The 18701-nt window shown below is 38.7% G+C and overlaps 1 protein-coding gene across 8 annotated transcripts; it reads right to left on the bottom strand.

The window, feature by feature from the left end:
• Positions 1-16415, bottom strand: LOC139951687 (uncharacterized). Of its 8 annotated transcripts, none has more exons than XM_071950708.1 (18): positions 16326-16412; positions 15905-15953; positions 14806-14910; positions 13802-13921; positions 12520-12620; positions 12127-12219; positions 11447-11578; positions 9588-9716; positions 8997-9116; positions 7885-8007; positions 7216-7344; positions 6641-6766; positions 6046-6171; positions 5352-5465; positions 4818-4943; positions 3774-3875; positions 3233-3361; positions 1-874 (listed from the first exon to the last, which is right to left on the bottom strand). In XM_071950708.1, exons 3-18 carry the CDS (start codon positions 14877-14879, stop codon positions 813-815), a joined length of 1806 nt encoding a protein of 601 aa, XP_071806809.1. In that variant the 5' UTR covers positions 14880-14910; positions 15905-15953; positions 16326-16412; the 3' UTR covers positions 1-812. The 8 variants fall into 8 exon arrangements, with proteins under 8 accessions (XP_071806809.1, XP_071806803.1, XP_071806807.1 ...); XM_071950702.1 differs by having other exon boundaries at positions 15893-15953; positions 16326-16408; XM_071950706.1 differs by having other exon boundaries at positions 14806-14906; positions 15823-15953; positions 16326-16408.
• Between the last annotated feature and the right edge of the window lie 2286 nt (positions 16416-18701).

Raw genomic sequence — 18701 nt, forward strand, 5'->3', positions numbered from 1 at the left:
TTTCTGAGTAGCTCGTTTTGTGACTAAGCTCTAAACTGGGCCCTGTATTTGCTATAAGCTTTATGCGTGCTGCGTACAGGTGCATTTTGGCGTAGCTTAATTCAGCAAGGGTGAATTTCAGAATGAGTTTCAAGACTCTTATCTGGAATAACTTAGGGACTAATCTTGGGTGTTTTTTTTACTCCTAGGACTAGCCCTAAGCTAGGACTGCCTATTGTGAAATAGACCCAGTACACTGATTGCATTTATTAACTTAAAAATGTATATATTTATTATTTCTTTCTGTCAACCTCATCTTTAAAACATGCATAATATTTATTCAATGTCCATTTAAACGCTTGGAACATGTAATAATATAGGAAGCCCAGAATTGTTTTACTAGTAATAGGGCCCAACTAATGTCTCTGCTTCGCTTCGCGTAAATTAAACATCGATTACGTCACCTACATAGGCCTTTTTTGAAACATCGGATGTATGCTTGTGCGTTTGCGTTCACCTTTCTACTATTTAATCGCTAACGCTTTATACAGTTTGTGCAGAAACTCCACACTCACTATCTACGGGCGGCCATTAAGGCAAACAAAGACGACTGCAAAAAAAAAAAAAAAATTGTCAGAAAAAAATCATATATATATTTTTTTTTTAGTTGTCCTTTGCCCCACTGGCTGCCCATACACTTACTATGTTAGCAGATCGCGGCTAAGCAGAGGCACTGAATTGGGGCCCAGTGACCAGAATGCGGCATGCGGTAGAAAACAAAATGGTGGCCCGTTCTGTACTTGGTTCTTGTCAACCTCAAATGCGAGTTAAGGTCAGTCAGAGGTCAGCTCATGCAGAAAGGTCACACGAGAACGACTTGGGGATCGGATCACATCTGCAAAGGTTGAAAAGTCAGACAGGTAGATTTTATTGTCTGTTTCAGTTGAAGTGGTTACAGGGGTTCAGTTAAAATATTTGCTTACTTTAAAGCACGTTTAATTAGCCCAGTCCATGTCACTCTATTATGGCGTTTGTTTTCAACACTTTTTCAGACAAGATGAATCCGATCCCCGTTGAAGCATGCAAAGAGATGTTGCAGTTTCAGAGAAAACAAAATCTCAAGTATAAAAACAAAATATGTTTTGCAGCAGAAATTAGAAAAAGATATCAGCCACTGACTTCTGACTGTTTTTGATGGGGAAATGTGTAACTCTCATAAGCTAATAGCCAATTAGAAAAAGGACAAGTTACAACATGTTAACTATAAGGCGTTTGCAAGGCTCACGCAGCCTAATTGAATTATTTCATTCGTAGACCTACTCTAGACCAGTAGTTTGAAAACTTCCTTTGGGTGATCCATTGAAAGTTTGGGTAACTTCATCACGTTATTTTAGTGCAAGTAGCTCTTTATACGTCACTAAACCATAAAAAGTCATTACGCAAAACAACAGAAATTGGGAGCACTTGTTGCACTGACGCGACGTTTTATGGGTTACAACATTTTTAATTGATAATAGGCTGGGAGCATTGGGTAATTTTTCTCTAAACTTTAATAATAATAAGCTAATTATTTAGTTTGCGGTAACACCATGACTATGTGTGGTTCTACTTGTCACGGAGTGATATAAGTTTTTTAAAGAATTACTTAAGTTTCCTCAGTTTGCTGGCCGTTATGTATAATACAGGAAGAAACAAGGTTTTAAATAGTTATGGCCAAAGCGCCGCCATCATGACTTGGCATTTTCTTTTCATTGTGTTCAAGTTCTGTAAAGGTTAGTAAACTTTTGGGGCAGTTTAAAGGTTCTGATTGGCCAAGAAGGCATCAGACCAATAGTTCTTTTATGTTAAAGGTTTGGAATGCGTGCAAGTCACGAGATCTTACAGCGGGAAGTTATTTTGTGTTAATTTAAGGGGAACAGAAATTTAGGTGTGTCACTTTGCATTTTGAGATTCCCGAGGAGAGGACTCTGTCAGCCTCGACGATCGAGTTATTGAGAACTCCTGTATTTTGCTTATGGGTTATTGAGAGCCCTAAGTATACAGTCATCCAGCCTTAGTTGCTGAGTTTTTGCAAAAGCAGTTTATTCTGGCGAGTGAGACACACCGAAATTTTGTTGAAGAGATCCGCCACTGTAGAAACCAGGATCGACAAATCGACCTGTAAGTAGCTATTGATAATGTTATTTATTTCAAAGAGATTGTGTTAATGAAATTCAGTTTTGTTGTATTTAATTGTGGAACTTCCTCTCAATAGAACTGTGATTTACTTTGATTTAATTGTTCGAGGATGTCGTGAAAAGAAAGTTTTGTACATAGCATTGATTTGAATTTATGCGTTAAAGATGGAAGTGCGTTGTCGAACTTCCGTGAAGAAAACATTGATCATAAGTTGATAATGTGCTATTTTACTTTAAGTTTTGTAAATGTAGATTTGGGTTTATTTGCTTATTGCAGGGTTTTTCCCGCAAGGGCTAAAACACCACACTTGAAGTTGATGTGCTAAACTGAGGGCTAACAGAAGGCCGGGCAGAGATACGACCCAGTGCCAAAGACTAATCTAAACTTAAAGAATACTCGAAAGACGTGATGGGAGTGATGTTAAACTAGGAACCGAAAGAGACACACAGAGAGAGCAAGAGAAGATTGTAATATTAACCGGCAACCATTATTGAAAGTCATTGATAGGACAACGTTTATTTTATTAATTTTGTGAAGACACACTTAATGTAAGTTGTAAATAAATCTGTATATTTTCTTGTAAATACAAACTTGTTTCCCTTGCCTTCAATTCTCTGTTTGTCCGAAGGTCATGGCCGCCGAGGTCGGGGAAAGACTCGGGGCATGACACTACTCGCCAGGTAGATTTAGTTCTTTTAGAAAACTGTCTTTTTATAATTATTCTACTACCGCGGAGTAGATTTTTGGATTTTTGGGAGACTTCTCAGTTCTGAAAACAACTAGGATAATACGTTTTTAGGGGCATCGAGTAATTTTGCTCTAAACTGATACTAAGCTTTTAGGGCCAATGTGTAGTTTATCTCTACTGCATTACGGCTAAATACAGATCTTCGTTATCATCAACATTACTCTTTGTGGGCGGTTTGTCGTAGCTTTCATAAACGTCATCACCATAAGTATTCGGAGTCGACTCCGGTGAACCGAAATTCTCAAACAGTATAATGAGCATCGTCGTCATCATCTTGAGCCGATACCCGTGTGTCCATGCGGTCACTTACCATGGATGGCTACTTACCGTCACAAGTTGCGTTGACCCCTTGACCTCTGAGGAAGCCATTCATGCACAGGCACTCGTAGCCTCCAATCGTGTTGTTACAAGTCTCCATGTCAGTGCAATCATGTATCATCTCACCACAACCGCCACCTAGTCGAAAAAAAAAAAAAAAAAAAACGATTGAAAAAGAAGAAAAAAAATGACCGAAAATATACTGGTCAGTCAACATTGGAGTTAAATGACACTCTCGGCTTAGCCTAGGGTGCTTAGGAAAACTTTGAAAACGCTAGGTGGCAGCACATTTACCGGGTGAATTTTTTATATTTACGTTGTTTTTGACCACGCACACATACCAAGAACAATGGGTTTACCTTGTAACTCTGCTGCCACCTAGTGTCCAGAAAAGGCCCAAATTGCCTCCTCAGGCGTACAAAATCAAAATAACATGGAACCCCTCATACAGACCATGCAATATTGTATACCAGTCCACAAAAACCATCAAGCCCTCTTTAGTACGTATTAACGTTCCCTTGGTAGGATTACATGTAATTATAGCACTTACCTTTGCAAGGCAAACTGTCACTGTTGAGAAAATATTCCGGATAGCAGGTGCAAGCGCCACCAACGCACACCTCCAGATCAGTACAGCCTGCAGAACATTTCCCTGAGTGAAGTCACAAAATACATTACCAATTAATTAATACCAGTTACGCCTGGAAAACTGCCGTTGAGCCCACATAGGTAGTCACCTTTGACCCTGCATCATTTCACATGGCTTTAAAGGCAGTGGTCATATATTGGTAATTGTCAAAGACCGGGGCCCAACTTCATAGAGCTGCTTAGCAGATTTTCAGGTTAAGCAAACAACACCCGAATACCAGTAACAAGCAATATGCAACAAATGCAAATGTGGTTGGAAATCCTGTTTTTTTTTCAAGGAAGAAATTTCATGCTAAGCAATTCTTTTTTTTTGGTAAGCAGCTCTGTGACACTATTGGTAATAGTCAAAGACCAGTCTTCTCACTTGGTGTATCTCAACATATGCATAAAATAACCAACCTGTACAAATTTGAGCTCAATCGGTCGTTGAAGTTTCGAGATAATACTGAAAGAAGAAAAAACATTATCACACGAAGTTGTGTACTTTCAAATGCTTGATTTCGAGACCTCAAATTCTAAATCTGAGGTCTCGAAATCAAATTCGTGGAAAATTATTTCTTTCTCGAAAACTACGTTACTTCAAAGGGAGCCATTTCTAACAATGTTTTATACTATCAACCTCTCCCCATTACTCGTTACCAAGTAATGTTTTATGCTAACAATTACTTTGAGTAATTACCATTAGTGTCAACTGCCTTTAAGCATTGTTCTGGAGATTCGAGGTTAAATCTGACGTACATGTGTAAACATAAACAGTACCTGTCTTAGCAGATAAGGACAGGGGACCAGTGGCCGATTTCACTGAGAGTTAAGATTGATCTTATCTGCAAATCAATCGTGGTTATTAAAGTGTGATGTCACAAAACAAATCACTGTGGTAAATACGGTTTTAAATGAATTGTTGCTTTGTGAAATCGGCCCATGTCTATTACTAGGTGATGCTTACCCCGCTCACACACATTGATGTCGCCCTCAAGACATTCACAGACAATGGTGTTGTTCCTGTTGTTGTAACAGATTTGTACATTTTCATCCGGGCAATTCATGTAGTCGGTTGAGCACTCGTCAATATCTGAAGTGATAGAGTCAAATCAAATGTAATATCACTCAAATATAATATCACATAATCATTGAAGTGATTAACCGGGTAGTAGGACCTGGAGCTATTTTCAACTGTTTTGTCTTCAAAAAGTCCTCTCCAAAACAATCACTTGGTGGCGCCCTTTACTGTGACTCCTCCATTATTCCCAACATAACGCCAACGGTGGTAAATGTTACTGAACATCTACATCTATAGATCTATGTCGGTTCTCATTAAAGCCTGTTTAGCATCTAGATAGATTTGCGGTTACATCATGTAAATAATATGTCATCTTTTGAGTGTAGTGTTGGTTCTGAAAGTACTGAGTTTAGTTGTAAATGTTTTCTGATTTTTTTTCTTCACAAAACATCTCCCGAGTGCCGTGTCCATAAATCTTACCATCACATTCCCCTGTCTCAGTGTTGTTGAGATACCCTGCTTTACATGGACACTCATAGCCACCTGGCGTGTTCTTACAAGTTTGCATCGAGGTGCAGTTATTCAGATCCTTATCTGTGAAAAAAAAACTCATTTTAAGGTCATAAAAGGCATGGGAAACCTGCAGGTTATTGTCAAAAACCAGTATTCTCACTTTGTGTATCCCAACATGCATAAACACAAATCTGAGAAAACTTGGGCTGAATTGGTTTATCTGGGTTTGGGTTATTTTGGTAGGACACAAAACACAATGTCCACATAAGTACTTACTTAAAAAAAAATACAGTTTGAAGATAATGGTGGTATAAAGGATTCCTTAAAATATTACTTGCTGAGGTAATGTAGTTTTTGAGAAATGAGTTAACAATACCACGAAAATAATTATTGTCTCAGGAGACAAAAATTACTTTTGCATATTTTTACACAACGTATTTACCATTACTGGTATTTATGCGACTCTCCTGAAAACATCGCTCTGTGATTTTCTTTTTCGTTTCCCTCAAAAACTTGACGACTCGTGAAGAAACTTCTACAGGTAAATTATATAACATATCACATACATCTTCATTCACAGTGAGTATGGATTCATGGCATGGCCAACAAACTTGATCTACAAATGGTATTAAACTCCTTTAACCCCCAAAACCAAACTTACCCTGGCAGAACTCATTGCCAATCAATAGTCGATACCCTTCCACACAATTGCAGTTACGTACTCCGGCGGAGTTCCGACACACATGAAGTTTTGTTAGGTTTGACGGATCAGCATTATCACAGTCTCCTAGAAAAAAAAATTGTCATAAAACAAAAAGGGGAAATCAAAATCAGGTTGGATGTGGGTTAGCCCAATAAAAGGACTCTTCCTCTGTACTGTACACGGATATAACTACATAACAACACGAAAGTGAAATGCTGCCAGGACTACGTGAGAAGCTTTCAAATAGTCCGATCTTGAGCTGCCACTTCTGCCTCTTCCACAGATCACTCAGTGCCCATGGAGAGGTCCTTCTGGATTACATTTTTTATGTTGTCATATGGTGGTCTGGTCTACGTTTCCCATGGGTTGGTAACAAGTTGTCGAGTTAAATATCATGTTTGACCAATTTCCGTGTCAACTTGACCTCCTAGAAGTGGGTCAGTCCTCCCTGGTATCCAGAATCCGGGTCAAATTTGAACCAGCAGTTTTTAGAGTGTAATGTTTTGGCAAAGGTTATCGTTAGAATAATATTCAAATTAACTTATTCACTCACCTTCATAAAAGTCAGTGACATTACTCAGCGCATGTCCATCGTCTTCAACACATGCACACGTTAAGGCTAGACCTATCTGACTGCAGATTTGCAGCTCTGAACAGTTGGCGCTAAGTGGTGGTTCATCTGGAAAACAATATACAAACAAACCAACATTCTTAAAACTAAAAGAGGGATCATTATTACAACTCTGGGCCCAAACGTTTACTCATCATGATGAGCAGAGTATGCTGTTCGAAACGTTGAGATCGAACCGGCTCTTTTTAGAGCCAAGTCTCACACAAAAGATAAGTATTACATGGTTGTATCCGAAGGTTTACTAGTTTGTTTTTATAGTTAATTCTGTAGTTTTGGTAGCGACCTATTGAGTGTATATACACATTTTAACGTTTGGTGTCTGCACTACAAAATACCAATCAATAAAATGATTAATAATAAACCGTTTTACCATTTACCAAATACAATTTGTTGCCCTTACCGTCTTGATTATTGTTCTGTTCTTTTATACAGTTTTTTGCAGTTTAGCGTAAATATTCAACGAGAATAACACGTCACGAGGTTGATAACAAACAAACCTGTAGGTCCCTGACGCTCAGTAACATTGCCGTTGATATAATAGCACTTCGACCCCTGATCTGTTTTGACAATTTCACAGATTTGTATTGTGTCACAGTTCATGTTCGGAGGTGCACACTCGTCAATATCTGCAAACAAAGCATAGCAAAATGTAATTTAAAGGGTCTGTAAACGCTTGGTTTTTGCAACCCTACAATAACACTGTATAAATGTAGCTATACACAATAAAACCATCCCATACACAATTTATTTCAAAAGGTGTACCGCCGACATTTCGGAGAGAATAAAACGATGTTCACGCAGGAAGAAAATTCCCTAACAGGAATATAAATACATGTAATTTTATAATTAGTGTCACCGGTAAAAACGCTCCTTAAAGTGATTTGTTGCTCAAAATGCATGATCCAAAGCTGCTGTACTCCTTACCGAAGTAAGTTTTTATTCACATTTATTTTCAGAGGCATTACCAAACTTTTATGTTAGACAGCTCCCCAAAATGTTCACTGTGATTTTAAGAACGTGGCTATTTAGAAACAGAACTTAAGGAATCTGCCACGTTGTTCTGTAGGCTACGTATCTGAGACAGATCGTGTACGTATCTGTTTTGAAATGTCCACACATTTTTAGCCCCCACCCCCCCCCCAAAAAAAAGGAGATTATTTACTTACCGAAACATGACTTTTCATCCATGCCAAGTACGTATCCTTCATAACACGAACATCTGAAATTGCCTATGCCGTTTTCGCAGTTTTGATCGCAGTCATGCACTCCAGTTTTACACTCGTCTATGTCTGTATGTATCATCAATGTGTAAAGAAAGAGTTAAAGATCAAGTCGACCAAGCAGGGGATAAAGTACATTATTATTTAACAAATTTCGTTTTAAGGGAAATCAACAGCCGTATTCCCGTAATAAAAATAGTTTTGCCAATTTTAAAGAGGGGCTCCAAGTGTCAATTTCAGTCCTTATAAAATGAAGACATCCTTTTTGGGAGTCTCTGGATGACCCACGTGAAAAAAATGGGTCAAACTTCACTAGGTTTAACAACACCCTTTAAAGCCATTATACACTTTCGGTAAACAGTATTGTCCAAGTCCCACACTTCGTGTATCACAACTTATATATAAAATAACAAACCTGTGAAAATTTAGGCCCATTCGGTCATCGGAGTCGGGAGAAAATAACGGGAAAACCCACTCTTGTTTCCGCACGTTTCGCCGTGTCATGACATGTGTTTAAAATAAATCTGTAATTCTCGATGTCGAGAATTGATAATTGTTTTAATGTTTTCTCAAAAAGTGAAACATTTCATGGAATAATATTTCAAGGGAAGTCTTTAACCATTACCTTCTGTAAACCCTGTAAATTATTTGTAAATCTGTCAACTTGTTTTCTTTCTTTTCTGTACCGAAAGTGTATAATGGCTTTAAGTGCAACCACTTGACTGTCACAAAAAATAGTACTCTTTGTAGTACAAACCATTTTGCGTTGCATCTGAGATAACGAACATGAGCAATGGAGAACTTTTGAGACGCCGAGAGGGCAGCAGACTAACCAGGTAAATCCATTGTTCTTGGTAATGTGCGCATGCTCAAAAACTACATTAACAGTGGGATTTTGCCTAGAAAGTCTGCTGCCACCTAACGTTCGAAAGTTTCCAATTGGGAAAGTTCTGAGTATACATTGTTGCACACATTAATGAATTCAAATAAGATTATTTATTCCCGATTATTTAACATCTTATAATAAAGCAAGTTGTACAAAATTGACCTATTGTTACCTGTGCAGTATATTCCATTCATCTTATACCCGGGGTAGCAAGCACAGCCGTACAATCCCTCCAAACTCATGCAAAGCTGTTCACACTCGTTATCCATTTTCTGTGCACATTCGTCGTAGTCTTCAAACAAGAAAAAACAAGGTTCAACTTATAACCATTTCAAAAAGGTGTTAATGGACCTTATAGATCCCAATGTACCTTATGCATTGACGTCATCAAGGTAAAACGATGACGTAACACTTGCTACATACATGTACGCACGCCGCGCAGGATTGGCCAACGATCAACCTTCTTTTGACCTCTCAGTGAGGGCGCTACTAATTTGCATAAGGTCTATCAGTGTTTTGGGGTAATTTTGACTCGAATTATGCCACATGATTGGCCAATGAATAGCCTTACCACTACCTAAGCACTACCACCCCAACTTTACGAAGCAATTGTGGTTAAGTTTCTTGCTTAAGGACACAAGTGACACGACTGGGACTCGGACCCGCTGATCTAGCGCCAGAGCTTGAATCCGGTGCTCTTAACGGCTAGGCCACGACACACCAAACAAATTTTTTCAATTTCATAACACAGAAAAAAACCTACCACCACACTCGACTTCATTGGGATCCTTTAGCCAGTAACCAGAGTAACAACTACAGCTGTAGCTACCAGGGGTATCAGTGCAATTCTGGTGACAGTTGTGGGTGCGAGTCACTGAGCATTCATCAATATCTGTAATAAAGCGACAATGTTCAATGAACATTACAAAATTGGTTGTTGCTAACAAAACAGCTGATGGCAATGTTAAGCACTTTATGTAATCCACCATACATAAACTGACAAACCTGTAGAAGTTCGAGATCGATCGGTCATCTGGGTCGCGAGAAAATAGTGAAACACCGATTACAAATTTTTCATGTCATCGATTTAAAATCATTAATAATACGCTTACTGAGCAATAAACTCCAAACGCAAAATTAGACTATTTATTTCTCATAAAATATGACATTTTAGAGAGAATAGTTCAAGGGATGTTTTGTACTATCACCATCATTAAACCGTGTTATAGTTTTATGTGAATTTGTAATCTTCCGGGTTTGTTTTCTTATTAATTCGGTAATGTTCCTTTAATCGTACAATCATTACAAGGAACAATTATTATTGGGCCTAAAAATTATATTTTGATTATTATTTATTTTTGGTTATGAAACCAAGGATGCCTTAAAAGTGAACTTTATATCGCAAGCCTGAGGAAACCTAAGGATTACGTCTTTATTCTTCTTCTATTTATTTTTTTTGTTTCTTTAAAGCCATTGGACCCTTTCGGTAAACACTATTGTCCAAGGCCCACACTTCGTGTATCACAACTTCTATATCAAATAACAAACCTGTGAAAATTTAGGCTCAATCGGTCATCGGAGTCTGGAGAAAATAACGGGAAAACCCACCCGTGTATCCGCGCGTTTTGCCGTGTCATGACATGTGTTTAAAATAAATCCGTAATTCTCGCTAACGAAAATTGATATTGTTTTACTGTTTTTTCAAAAAGTAAAGCATTTCATGGAATAATATTTCAAGGGAAGTCTTTCACCACTACCTTCTGTAAACCCTGTAAGTTATTTGTAAATCTGTGAACTTATTTTTTTTTCTGTACCGAAAGGGTCCAATGGCTTTAAACATACACTATCAATCCTAAGGTACCTGTGTATTAATGTCCTATCCGAATGGCACGTCATTATGGTAAGTTTTCTTAGCGCATTTAAGGTTTTCCTGATCTGTAAAATTCGAAACAATAGTGAGCTGTCGTTTCGACGACGGATTGTTCTGCGACAACTGTAATGATGACATTTGGCGTCATCTGCGCATGCATCGGCTTTGAGGACGGTCGTCCCTCAATTTCTTAGACACTACTTTGGGTGAATATGCGTTGTGCTTAAAGGAACACGTTGCCTTGGATCGGACGAGTTGGTCAAAACAAAAGCGTTTGTAACCGTTTTTTATAAAATGCATATGGTTGGAAAGATGTTTTAAAAGTAGAATACAATGATCCACACAAGTTTGCCTCGAAATTGCGTGGTTTTCCTTCTACTGTGCGAACTAACATGGTCGGCCATTTATGGGGGTCAAAATTTTGACCCCCATAAATGGCCGACGTGTTAGTCGACGAGGTAAAAGGAAGAATTTTGGAAAACCACGCAATTTCGAGGCATGTTTGTGTGGATCATTGTATTTTACTTTTACAACATCTTTCTACCCATATGTATTTTATAAAAACGGTTACAAACGCTTTTCAAAGACCAACTCGACCGATCCAAGGCAACGTGTTCCTTTAAATCGACGTTTAGCTGAAAATGCAATACCGTCGCAGAACCATCCGTCGTCGAAAACGAAAACTCTCTACTGACGCACATGGGGTGATTTGTTTTAGCGTTTTCTTATAAAGAGAGATTTTGGGCACTTACTATTGCATGTATGTCGATCAGTGTCCAGAGTGTATCCCGATCGGCATTCGCATCGGTAACTACCGATGGAATTGATGCACATGTGGTCACACTTGAGAACAGAGTTGACCTGTAAAATACACTCATTGATGTCTTTAAGAAAGACAACATTATCCAGAAGGAGAACACCCGGGGAAAATGCAGTCACAGGAAAGAAAAGAAGACAAAATCAAAAATTATAATATTGATCACAGCGCTTACATTAACCGCTACATTAATTTTTTAAATGTGTGGGTTGGTTTGGCATTTTGGATTTAAAGAGGTAGCCTGTTCCACTCCTTTGTTGCAGTGACATTATTATATCGTCTCTCTTGCTTTATTTTTATTTTTATATGACATGCATATTTCTGAAACCAAGGATGTCTCAAAAAAAGACTTTTAGTCATTGTAGCTCACAGGCCTGAGAAATTCTGCAGTATTTTTTATGATTATACTAGTTTTTATTTGTTTTTATTTGACATAAATATACTTTTAGCTTTAAGTAACCGTAGCTCGCAAGCCTGATGAAACATTTAGGTGTTAACGAGGGGACATTGCTTTCATGTTCATATTAAAACTAAAGCGTTAATTTTAAGCGAAATGCATTTTTATTTATTTACAACACATCATGAAAATGTCAAACTTTAATATAAAAACATTACCTCTGCTGCATCGTGGACCGGTGTATCCTGACCTACAACTACAGATGTTTGGGCGAACACAACTTCCCTGAATGCACGAGGGGCTACAAATTGCTAAAGAGATAGGGACAACGTGAGAGGATCAATCAATTAATCAAATAATAAATCAATCATTCGACATTTATTTCCATATTACATCAAATAAACTATTGATTTTATAGAAACTGAAACTGTATCGAGGCATGACCGCTTTAAAGCAAAAGCTTGTAGGTTGGGACGACGTCAAATTTGCGGGAATTTATTTAAACAATTACTGGAACACTTGACTTTATATAGACTTGGTTTCAAGTCTGCGATCGTGGCTTATAGCCCATACATTATTGCCTGAAAGAGCGCCCTCTTCTGCCAACTTACCCATTGAGCAGCTCCCGTAACGATCCCTTCGCCAGCCTGTGCAACATTTCACTCTGGTAGCATACTGGGTCACATGGTAATATTGTCTGTATGAGGCTCTCCTATGAAAAAATAATTAAAAAAATAGAAGAAAACTGACGTAGACATATAATTTATATTATTATCATTCTCTTCATTGTTATCTTCATCTTTTCTGTCTTTGTTTAACTTGTCTGTCCGTTCGGTTGTTCTTATTTGTGTTATGCCTGTCTGAATTCATCAGGCATCACACGCCTCGGCTTCTAGATGATGCCTTCATAGTTTATTGATATATTTTCTAACTTTGTTTATTGGTTACTTCTTTATAAATTAATTGTTTTCAAGTGTGGAAATAAACAAACGTGAGTTTGAATTGAGTATTATTGCACACTGGCGTCTCACTCTCAAACAGCGACCCACTGAGACAAAACCGCAGGCAAATCATTGGACGATAGCTGCTGTAGCGTCATATATAGACCCAGAGTGGTCCCTGTCTTAATCCGCAAGGATAAAGACAGGTATTTGTTTTACAGAACCAGTGATTTCATTGGATACAATGGTTTTTATTGAACAAACGTGCAGTGACGTAATCTTTCTATCTGTGTTTTGATTGGTCCGAGTTGATGTCTGTCAGCTACACTTAAGATCGTCTGCATGTAAAGCAGCAGCGCATTCGTTTTATTACGTAGAATTTTACTGCGTATCTTCATATGAAATTAAAGGAACACGTTGCCTTGGATCGAACGAGTTGGTCTATAAAAAGCGTTTTAACCGTTTGTTACAACATGCATATGATTGGAAAGATGTTGTAAAGGTAGAATACAATGATCCATACAAGTATTACTCGAAATTGCGTGGTTTTCTTTTTACCTCGTCGACTACACGGTCGGATGGCCGACCGTGTTAGTTCGCAATTTCGAGGCATGTTTGTGTGGATCATTCAAAGACCAACTCGACCGATCCAAGGCAACGCGTTCCTTTAATGTAGGTGAAAGGTGATTATGTACGGGGAATGATGTGGGTTATCGTAGATGCTATAACGCAGAGCACCGAAATGTGACGTCAGATGGTCAAGCTATTATAGGCCCAGTATTTTACTGCTTACTTCAATACAGATACAATTTTTCCTTTCAGATTTATTTAATGTCAACATTTATTTCATGTCAACATCAATCAATACAAAGTGTGTGAAACTCCTATTGCCATCGTATTTTCTTTGACATTTGACGTATGACCCGGAAGTAATAACCAGAAGACTACTCACCTTGACCCACTACACCGGTACCAACCCCAGCATCCACATTTGTATGTGTATCGCTCCGTGTAGTAGACCGTTCTAGATCTAGTACTGACGTAGGAGTACCTCTTACTGCATTCATTTATTCTGTTTTAATGAGAATAAATTGAAATAGAGTAGTAAAAATAATTCGTTCGACAAATTGTGTGAAGATGGGTAGTTCTACGCTCAAAGGCAGTAGACACTATTGGTAATTACTCAAAATAATTATTAGCAAAAAACCTTACTAATTTGGTAACGAGTAGTGGGGAGAGGTGGATAGTATAAAACACTGTGAGAAACGGCTCCCTATGAAGGAATTTAGAAAGCTCACAACTTCGTGTGACAAAAGTGTGTTTTCTTCCATAGTTATCTCGCAACTTCGACGACCAATTGAGCTCAAATTTTCACAGGTTTGTTATTTTATGCAAATGTTGGGATACACCAAGTGAGAAGAATGGTCTTTGACAATTACCAATAGTGTCCAGTGTCTTTAAACAACTTAGCGCAGAAATTCGGCGGTAAGTAGCCTGCAATTGGGCCCCGGTCTGGCACGTGTTCGCCCGTGCATTTATGAAACAAAATGGCTTCTAATCGCAAGTTGACGCAACTCTCTCAATACACACAGCTCTTGGACCAATTTCATAAATCTGTTTACCCTTAAGCAGTTGTTTGTGCTTACTGTATGCAGCAGAAAATCCGTGTAAGCAAATTAACGTATTTCACCATCATTTCTGAAATAAGCAGAACTTGTCTAGGCGCGCATGGACGTTCACCGTGGATTTGCATGGTTTCGTCTCTCGTGTGCTTAACGCGGGTATAGCCAGCATTTACATTTGCTTTATACGGTAAACAGCTTTGTGAAACAAATTCTGCTAAGGGATGCTTCTTCGTCAAAAACAGCAGCTTACATGTTTTATGAAATGTTGCACAGGTGTCAACGGCCATCCGCGCCAAGTTCGCTTGACTCGTGGACTACAGGCCTTACTTACCCCGACTCTGCCACTGGTACCGCGATGCAGAGTACCAGTTCAATGCAGACGGCTACCTGTAGTAGAGAGTTCATGTCCACGGGGCAGGATGATGTCCCTTTCTACCTGGAAGAATACCATAAGTTGAGCCTGGTTCATACTTCCTGCGAATGCTTCGTGCGATGCGAATTTCAATGCGTCACAAAGGGAAATGGAGCGCGTACCTATTGTTGCGTCACCAAAATTCGTTTCGCATTCGCATTCGCAGGAAGTAAGAACCGGCTGAAATTGAAAACAAAGGGGTATTCATAGACCTTCATCACGCTGTCACCATCTTGGTCGTGTTCCCTGTTTCCAATATAAGTAATGAATGCTACATTCATTGCGCAAATATGGCACCAGACTATTATTTCATCCAGCCTCAGTTTGGTTACAGTGAGTTGGAATTGAGTAAAATCAAGATGGCCACACCGTGATAAAGGTCTATAGGGGAATTCTAAATCCACAAGGATCTTTCAGTACACTGCAAATCACGTTGGTCAACATTTGCCCAACTTTTGTGCCCAACGTTGGTTCAAATATCACCTGACTACATAACTGGGCAAAACTTAACCAACTGTGGTTGGGAAATAACGTTTACCCAATAGTTGGGCAAACAGTTTGACAAAACAAGTTGGTCAAATCATTTTACCCAGCAGTTGGGTAACTTTTGACCAATAGTTGGGCAAGTTTGTTTACCATTATGTTGGTAAAAATGTTACCCAATAATGTAATCAGTTGATATTTAAACCAACGTTGGGCAACCGTGTTGGGCAAAGGTTGCTACCCAACAAAAGCAGCAATGATTGATTGTTTGTTGGTTACTCTTTGTTCAATGGTTGGTTGGGCCAAATGACAAAAAAATACCAGTTGATCGTCCGGATTTTTCCAAAAAGATGAAGATGAGGGCCTTTTTATTTATGTATTCTTCCAAACGTAAACTATGATGGTTGCAACAACAATTTTAATTCGGAAAGGGCATCTGCTGGTACATCTAACTCTTTCCACACTGGATTCATCTGATAATTATGTGCAGTCAATAATGTTTTCAGCTAGCATTCCTCCTCACTTCTGCTTAAACTTCTGCTTTGTTGTAACCGCTGGAACTGGGCAGCGTAGTATTTTTCAATCTGATGAGGTAAATAAATGTATCATGTCAGAAGTAAAAGAGTCAGCAATCAACAGACGGTGTTCATTGCAATTTTTATTATTTATAGTTTTCTTTTTTAAAATTACCATTTCCGAAGCATTTGGGTCTATGTAATTATGTCGAGATAACTGAGCCCGATCTCAAAAAGTCTGGAACACAACGGATTCCGCCCTGTTCACATGGGAGCATTGTGCACACACTCACAATGTATCGCTTGCATCAAACTATGTATGTGTAAGGTGGGCTCCGTCCTACTTGACTTACTATTGTTCTGAAAACTATGTGTCACTACACATGAATCAGTGTATTCTATGGGTAAACCTTTAAATGTCGGCTGTTGTTAGCATCTTACCTATAACGTTTCAGAGAAGCACTTCATCCCCTAATCTCGAAGAGTATTTTTGACAGACAGCCGCCATTTATGTTGCTTGTTATGCGTTGCGTGCTAGAGGGAATTCCCCTTTTGCTGGGCGCTGGTGCGCGGGCTGCGGTCCGTGCATCAGCTGGCATTGCGGGTACCCCGCGCGGGTATATAAGCGCATCGCACGCGCCCACTCGGTCTTCTGTTATGATCGGCCTGTTCTGCTGTTTGCTCGCCTGTTCACTTAGTTCTGTTGCCGCTCGGCCTTTTAGGTTCTGCGCTGTTCAAGCTGTGTTGTATGCCCAGTTGTTCGAGAGTTTCAGCTGCTAGATCCGAATCGTTGCATTGGAAGCGCAGCAGGCCGTGGGTGAGTAGCTGCACCTCGTGTAATTCAGTCTCGATGTCCATGTGATTTATTACTAAGTTCTAGTGATTCTTGATTGAATAGATTGCCTCACATAACACGTTACCATTACCTCAGAATCAACAACCAATCAGCCTCATCACCTAATCAGGAACCCTAATCAATGCCAGTAGTTATTCAATAAAACAGTCCAGTTCCGAATATTAATCAGTGTCAAGTGTTAACTAATATTTGCGTCTCAGCCCCGTGTGATGTGGTGTGTGTGTGGGTCAACTCAGCTAGGCGCCTGGGGGTAGATTTCGCCAACGAGTCCGCCCCTCCGGTCTCTGTGGTTACCGCTCAACGTAGAGGCATCGAAGTCCCGAGGTACCCGGCGAGATAGCGGCTGGTGTTCAAACACAATCAAGTGAGTTCGTTCATTAAGAAGATAATTTATGTATAATTTGTTTTAAATACACTGGACACTTTTGGTAATTGTCAAAGACCAGTCTTCCCAATTTGTGGATCTCAACATTATGCATAAAATAATAAACCTGTGAAAATTTGAGCTCAATCGGTCGCCAAAGTTGCAAGATAATAAATGAAATAAAAAACACCCTTGTCACACGAAGTTGTGTGCTTTCAGATGCTTTATTTCGAGACCCCAAATTCTAAATCTGAGGTCTCGAAATCAAATTCGTGGAAAATAACTTCTTTCTCGAAAACTACTCCACTTTAGAGGGAGCCGTTTCCGAATATTGTGTGAAACGGTTTCTCACAATGTTTTATTCTACCAACCTCTCCCCATTACTCGTTACCAAGTAAGGTTTTATGCTAATATAATTATTTTGAGTAATTACCAATGTTGTCGACTGCCTTTAAGACACTTGACACTATTGGTTATTACTCAAACATTAGTTGTAAGCATAAAAACCTACTTGGTAACGAGTAATGGAGAGCTGTTGATAGTATAAAACATTGTGAGAAACGGCTCCCTCTGCTGAATCCTTTTATCACACATCTGAAACCACACAAAATAATGCAGCAAGGGTGTTGCTTCTTTCATTATCTCTTCAATTTCGATGACCAATTGAGCCCAAATTTCCACGGGTTTGTTTTGTATGCGTATGTTTGGAGAATACTGGTCTTTGACAACCAATAGTGTCCAGATGCCTTTAAAGGCAATGTATATTACCTTTGGTTTTTGGAATCATTGTACTTTTTACATTGTTTTTTCTTGTTTGTTTTGTTAAAGTGGTGCTCATTTTATGTTCATTAAACACAATGTGTAATTTTAGACTTTCTTTGTGTTGCTTTTATCTTCTCTGTGTATTTTCTTCATAACTTTTGTGCATTGATATTATTTGCATATTAAATTGTCTATTTTCTTTCAGACAGATTTGTAATTTTTTCACCCATGTAATTAAGTGTAGTAAAATTAATATGATCTGCTCATCTGAGTGTCTTCCTTTGGTGGTAAATAATTCAAACAGTCAAAGTAGATATATTTATTGTTATTTCAGGCATGACACCCTTCCTACTTAAAGTCAGTGAACATTATTGGTACTTGTCAAAGACAAGTCTTCTCACTTGTTGTTTCTCAACATATGTATAAAATAACAAACCTGTGAAAATTTGAGCTCAATATTGGTCGTCGAAGTTGCGAGATATTGATGACAGAAAAAACACCCTTGTCACACAAAGGTGTGTGCTTTCAGATGCTTAAATTTCGAGAGCTCAAATTCTAAATCTGAGGTCTCGAAATCAAATTCGTGGAAAATTACTTCTTTCTCGAAAACTACGTCTTTGAGAACTACCAATAGTGTCCACTGCCTTTATGTCTGATTTCCGATTTTGCTCTTTGGAAAATCTGATAAGTTATGATTCAGAAGCTTGAAAAGTCCATTAAAAAAAAAGGTTCTTGTACAGCGCACGTATCTTAAGGTACTCAGGAGACGTATTATGTAGGTCAATCCTTGTAGGTCAATTCTACTCGATAAAGAGTGCCTAGAATTTGTCACGTG

The sequence above is a fragment of the Asterias amurensis genome, chromosome 19 (assembly GCF_032118995.1).
Source record: "Asterias amurensis chromosome 19, ASM3211899v1".
In the NCBI taxonomy this organism is placed as follows: Eukaryota; Metazoa; Echinodermata; class Asteroidea; order Forcipulatida; family Asteriidae; genus Asterias; species Asterias amurensis.

Excerpts from the sequence above, each read along its gene's own strand:
- LOC139951687 (XM_071950707.1), bottom strand. The coding sequence starts at position 14,879 with ATGAACTCTCTACTACAGGTAGCCGTCTGCATTGAACTGGTACTCTGC. Across the intron at positions 7,345-7,884 it reads GGATGAAAAGTCATGTTTCG|ATATTGACGAGTGTGCACCT; the intron begins GTAAGTAAATAA and ends CTTTGTTTGCAG. Across the intron at positions 3,362-3,773 it reads TGACAGTTTGCCTTGCAAAG|GTGGCGGTTGTGGTGAGATG; the intron begins GTAAGTGCTATA and ends TTTTTCGACTAG.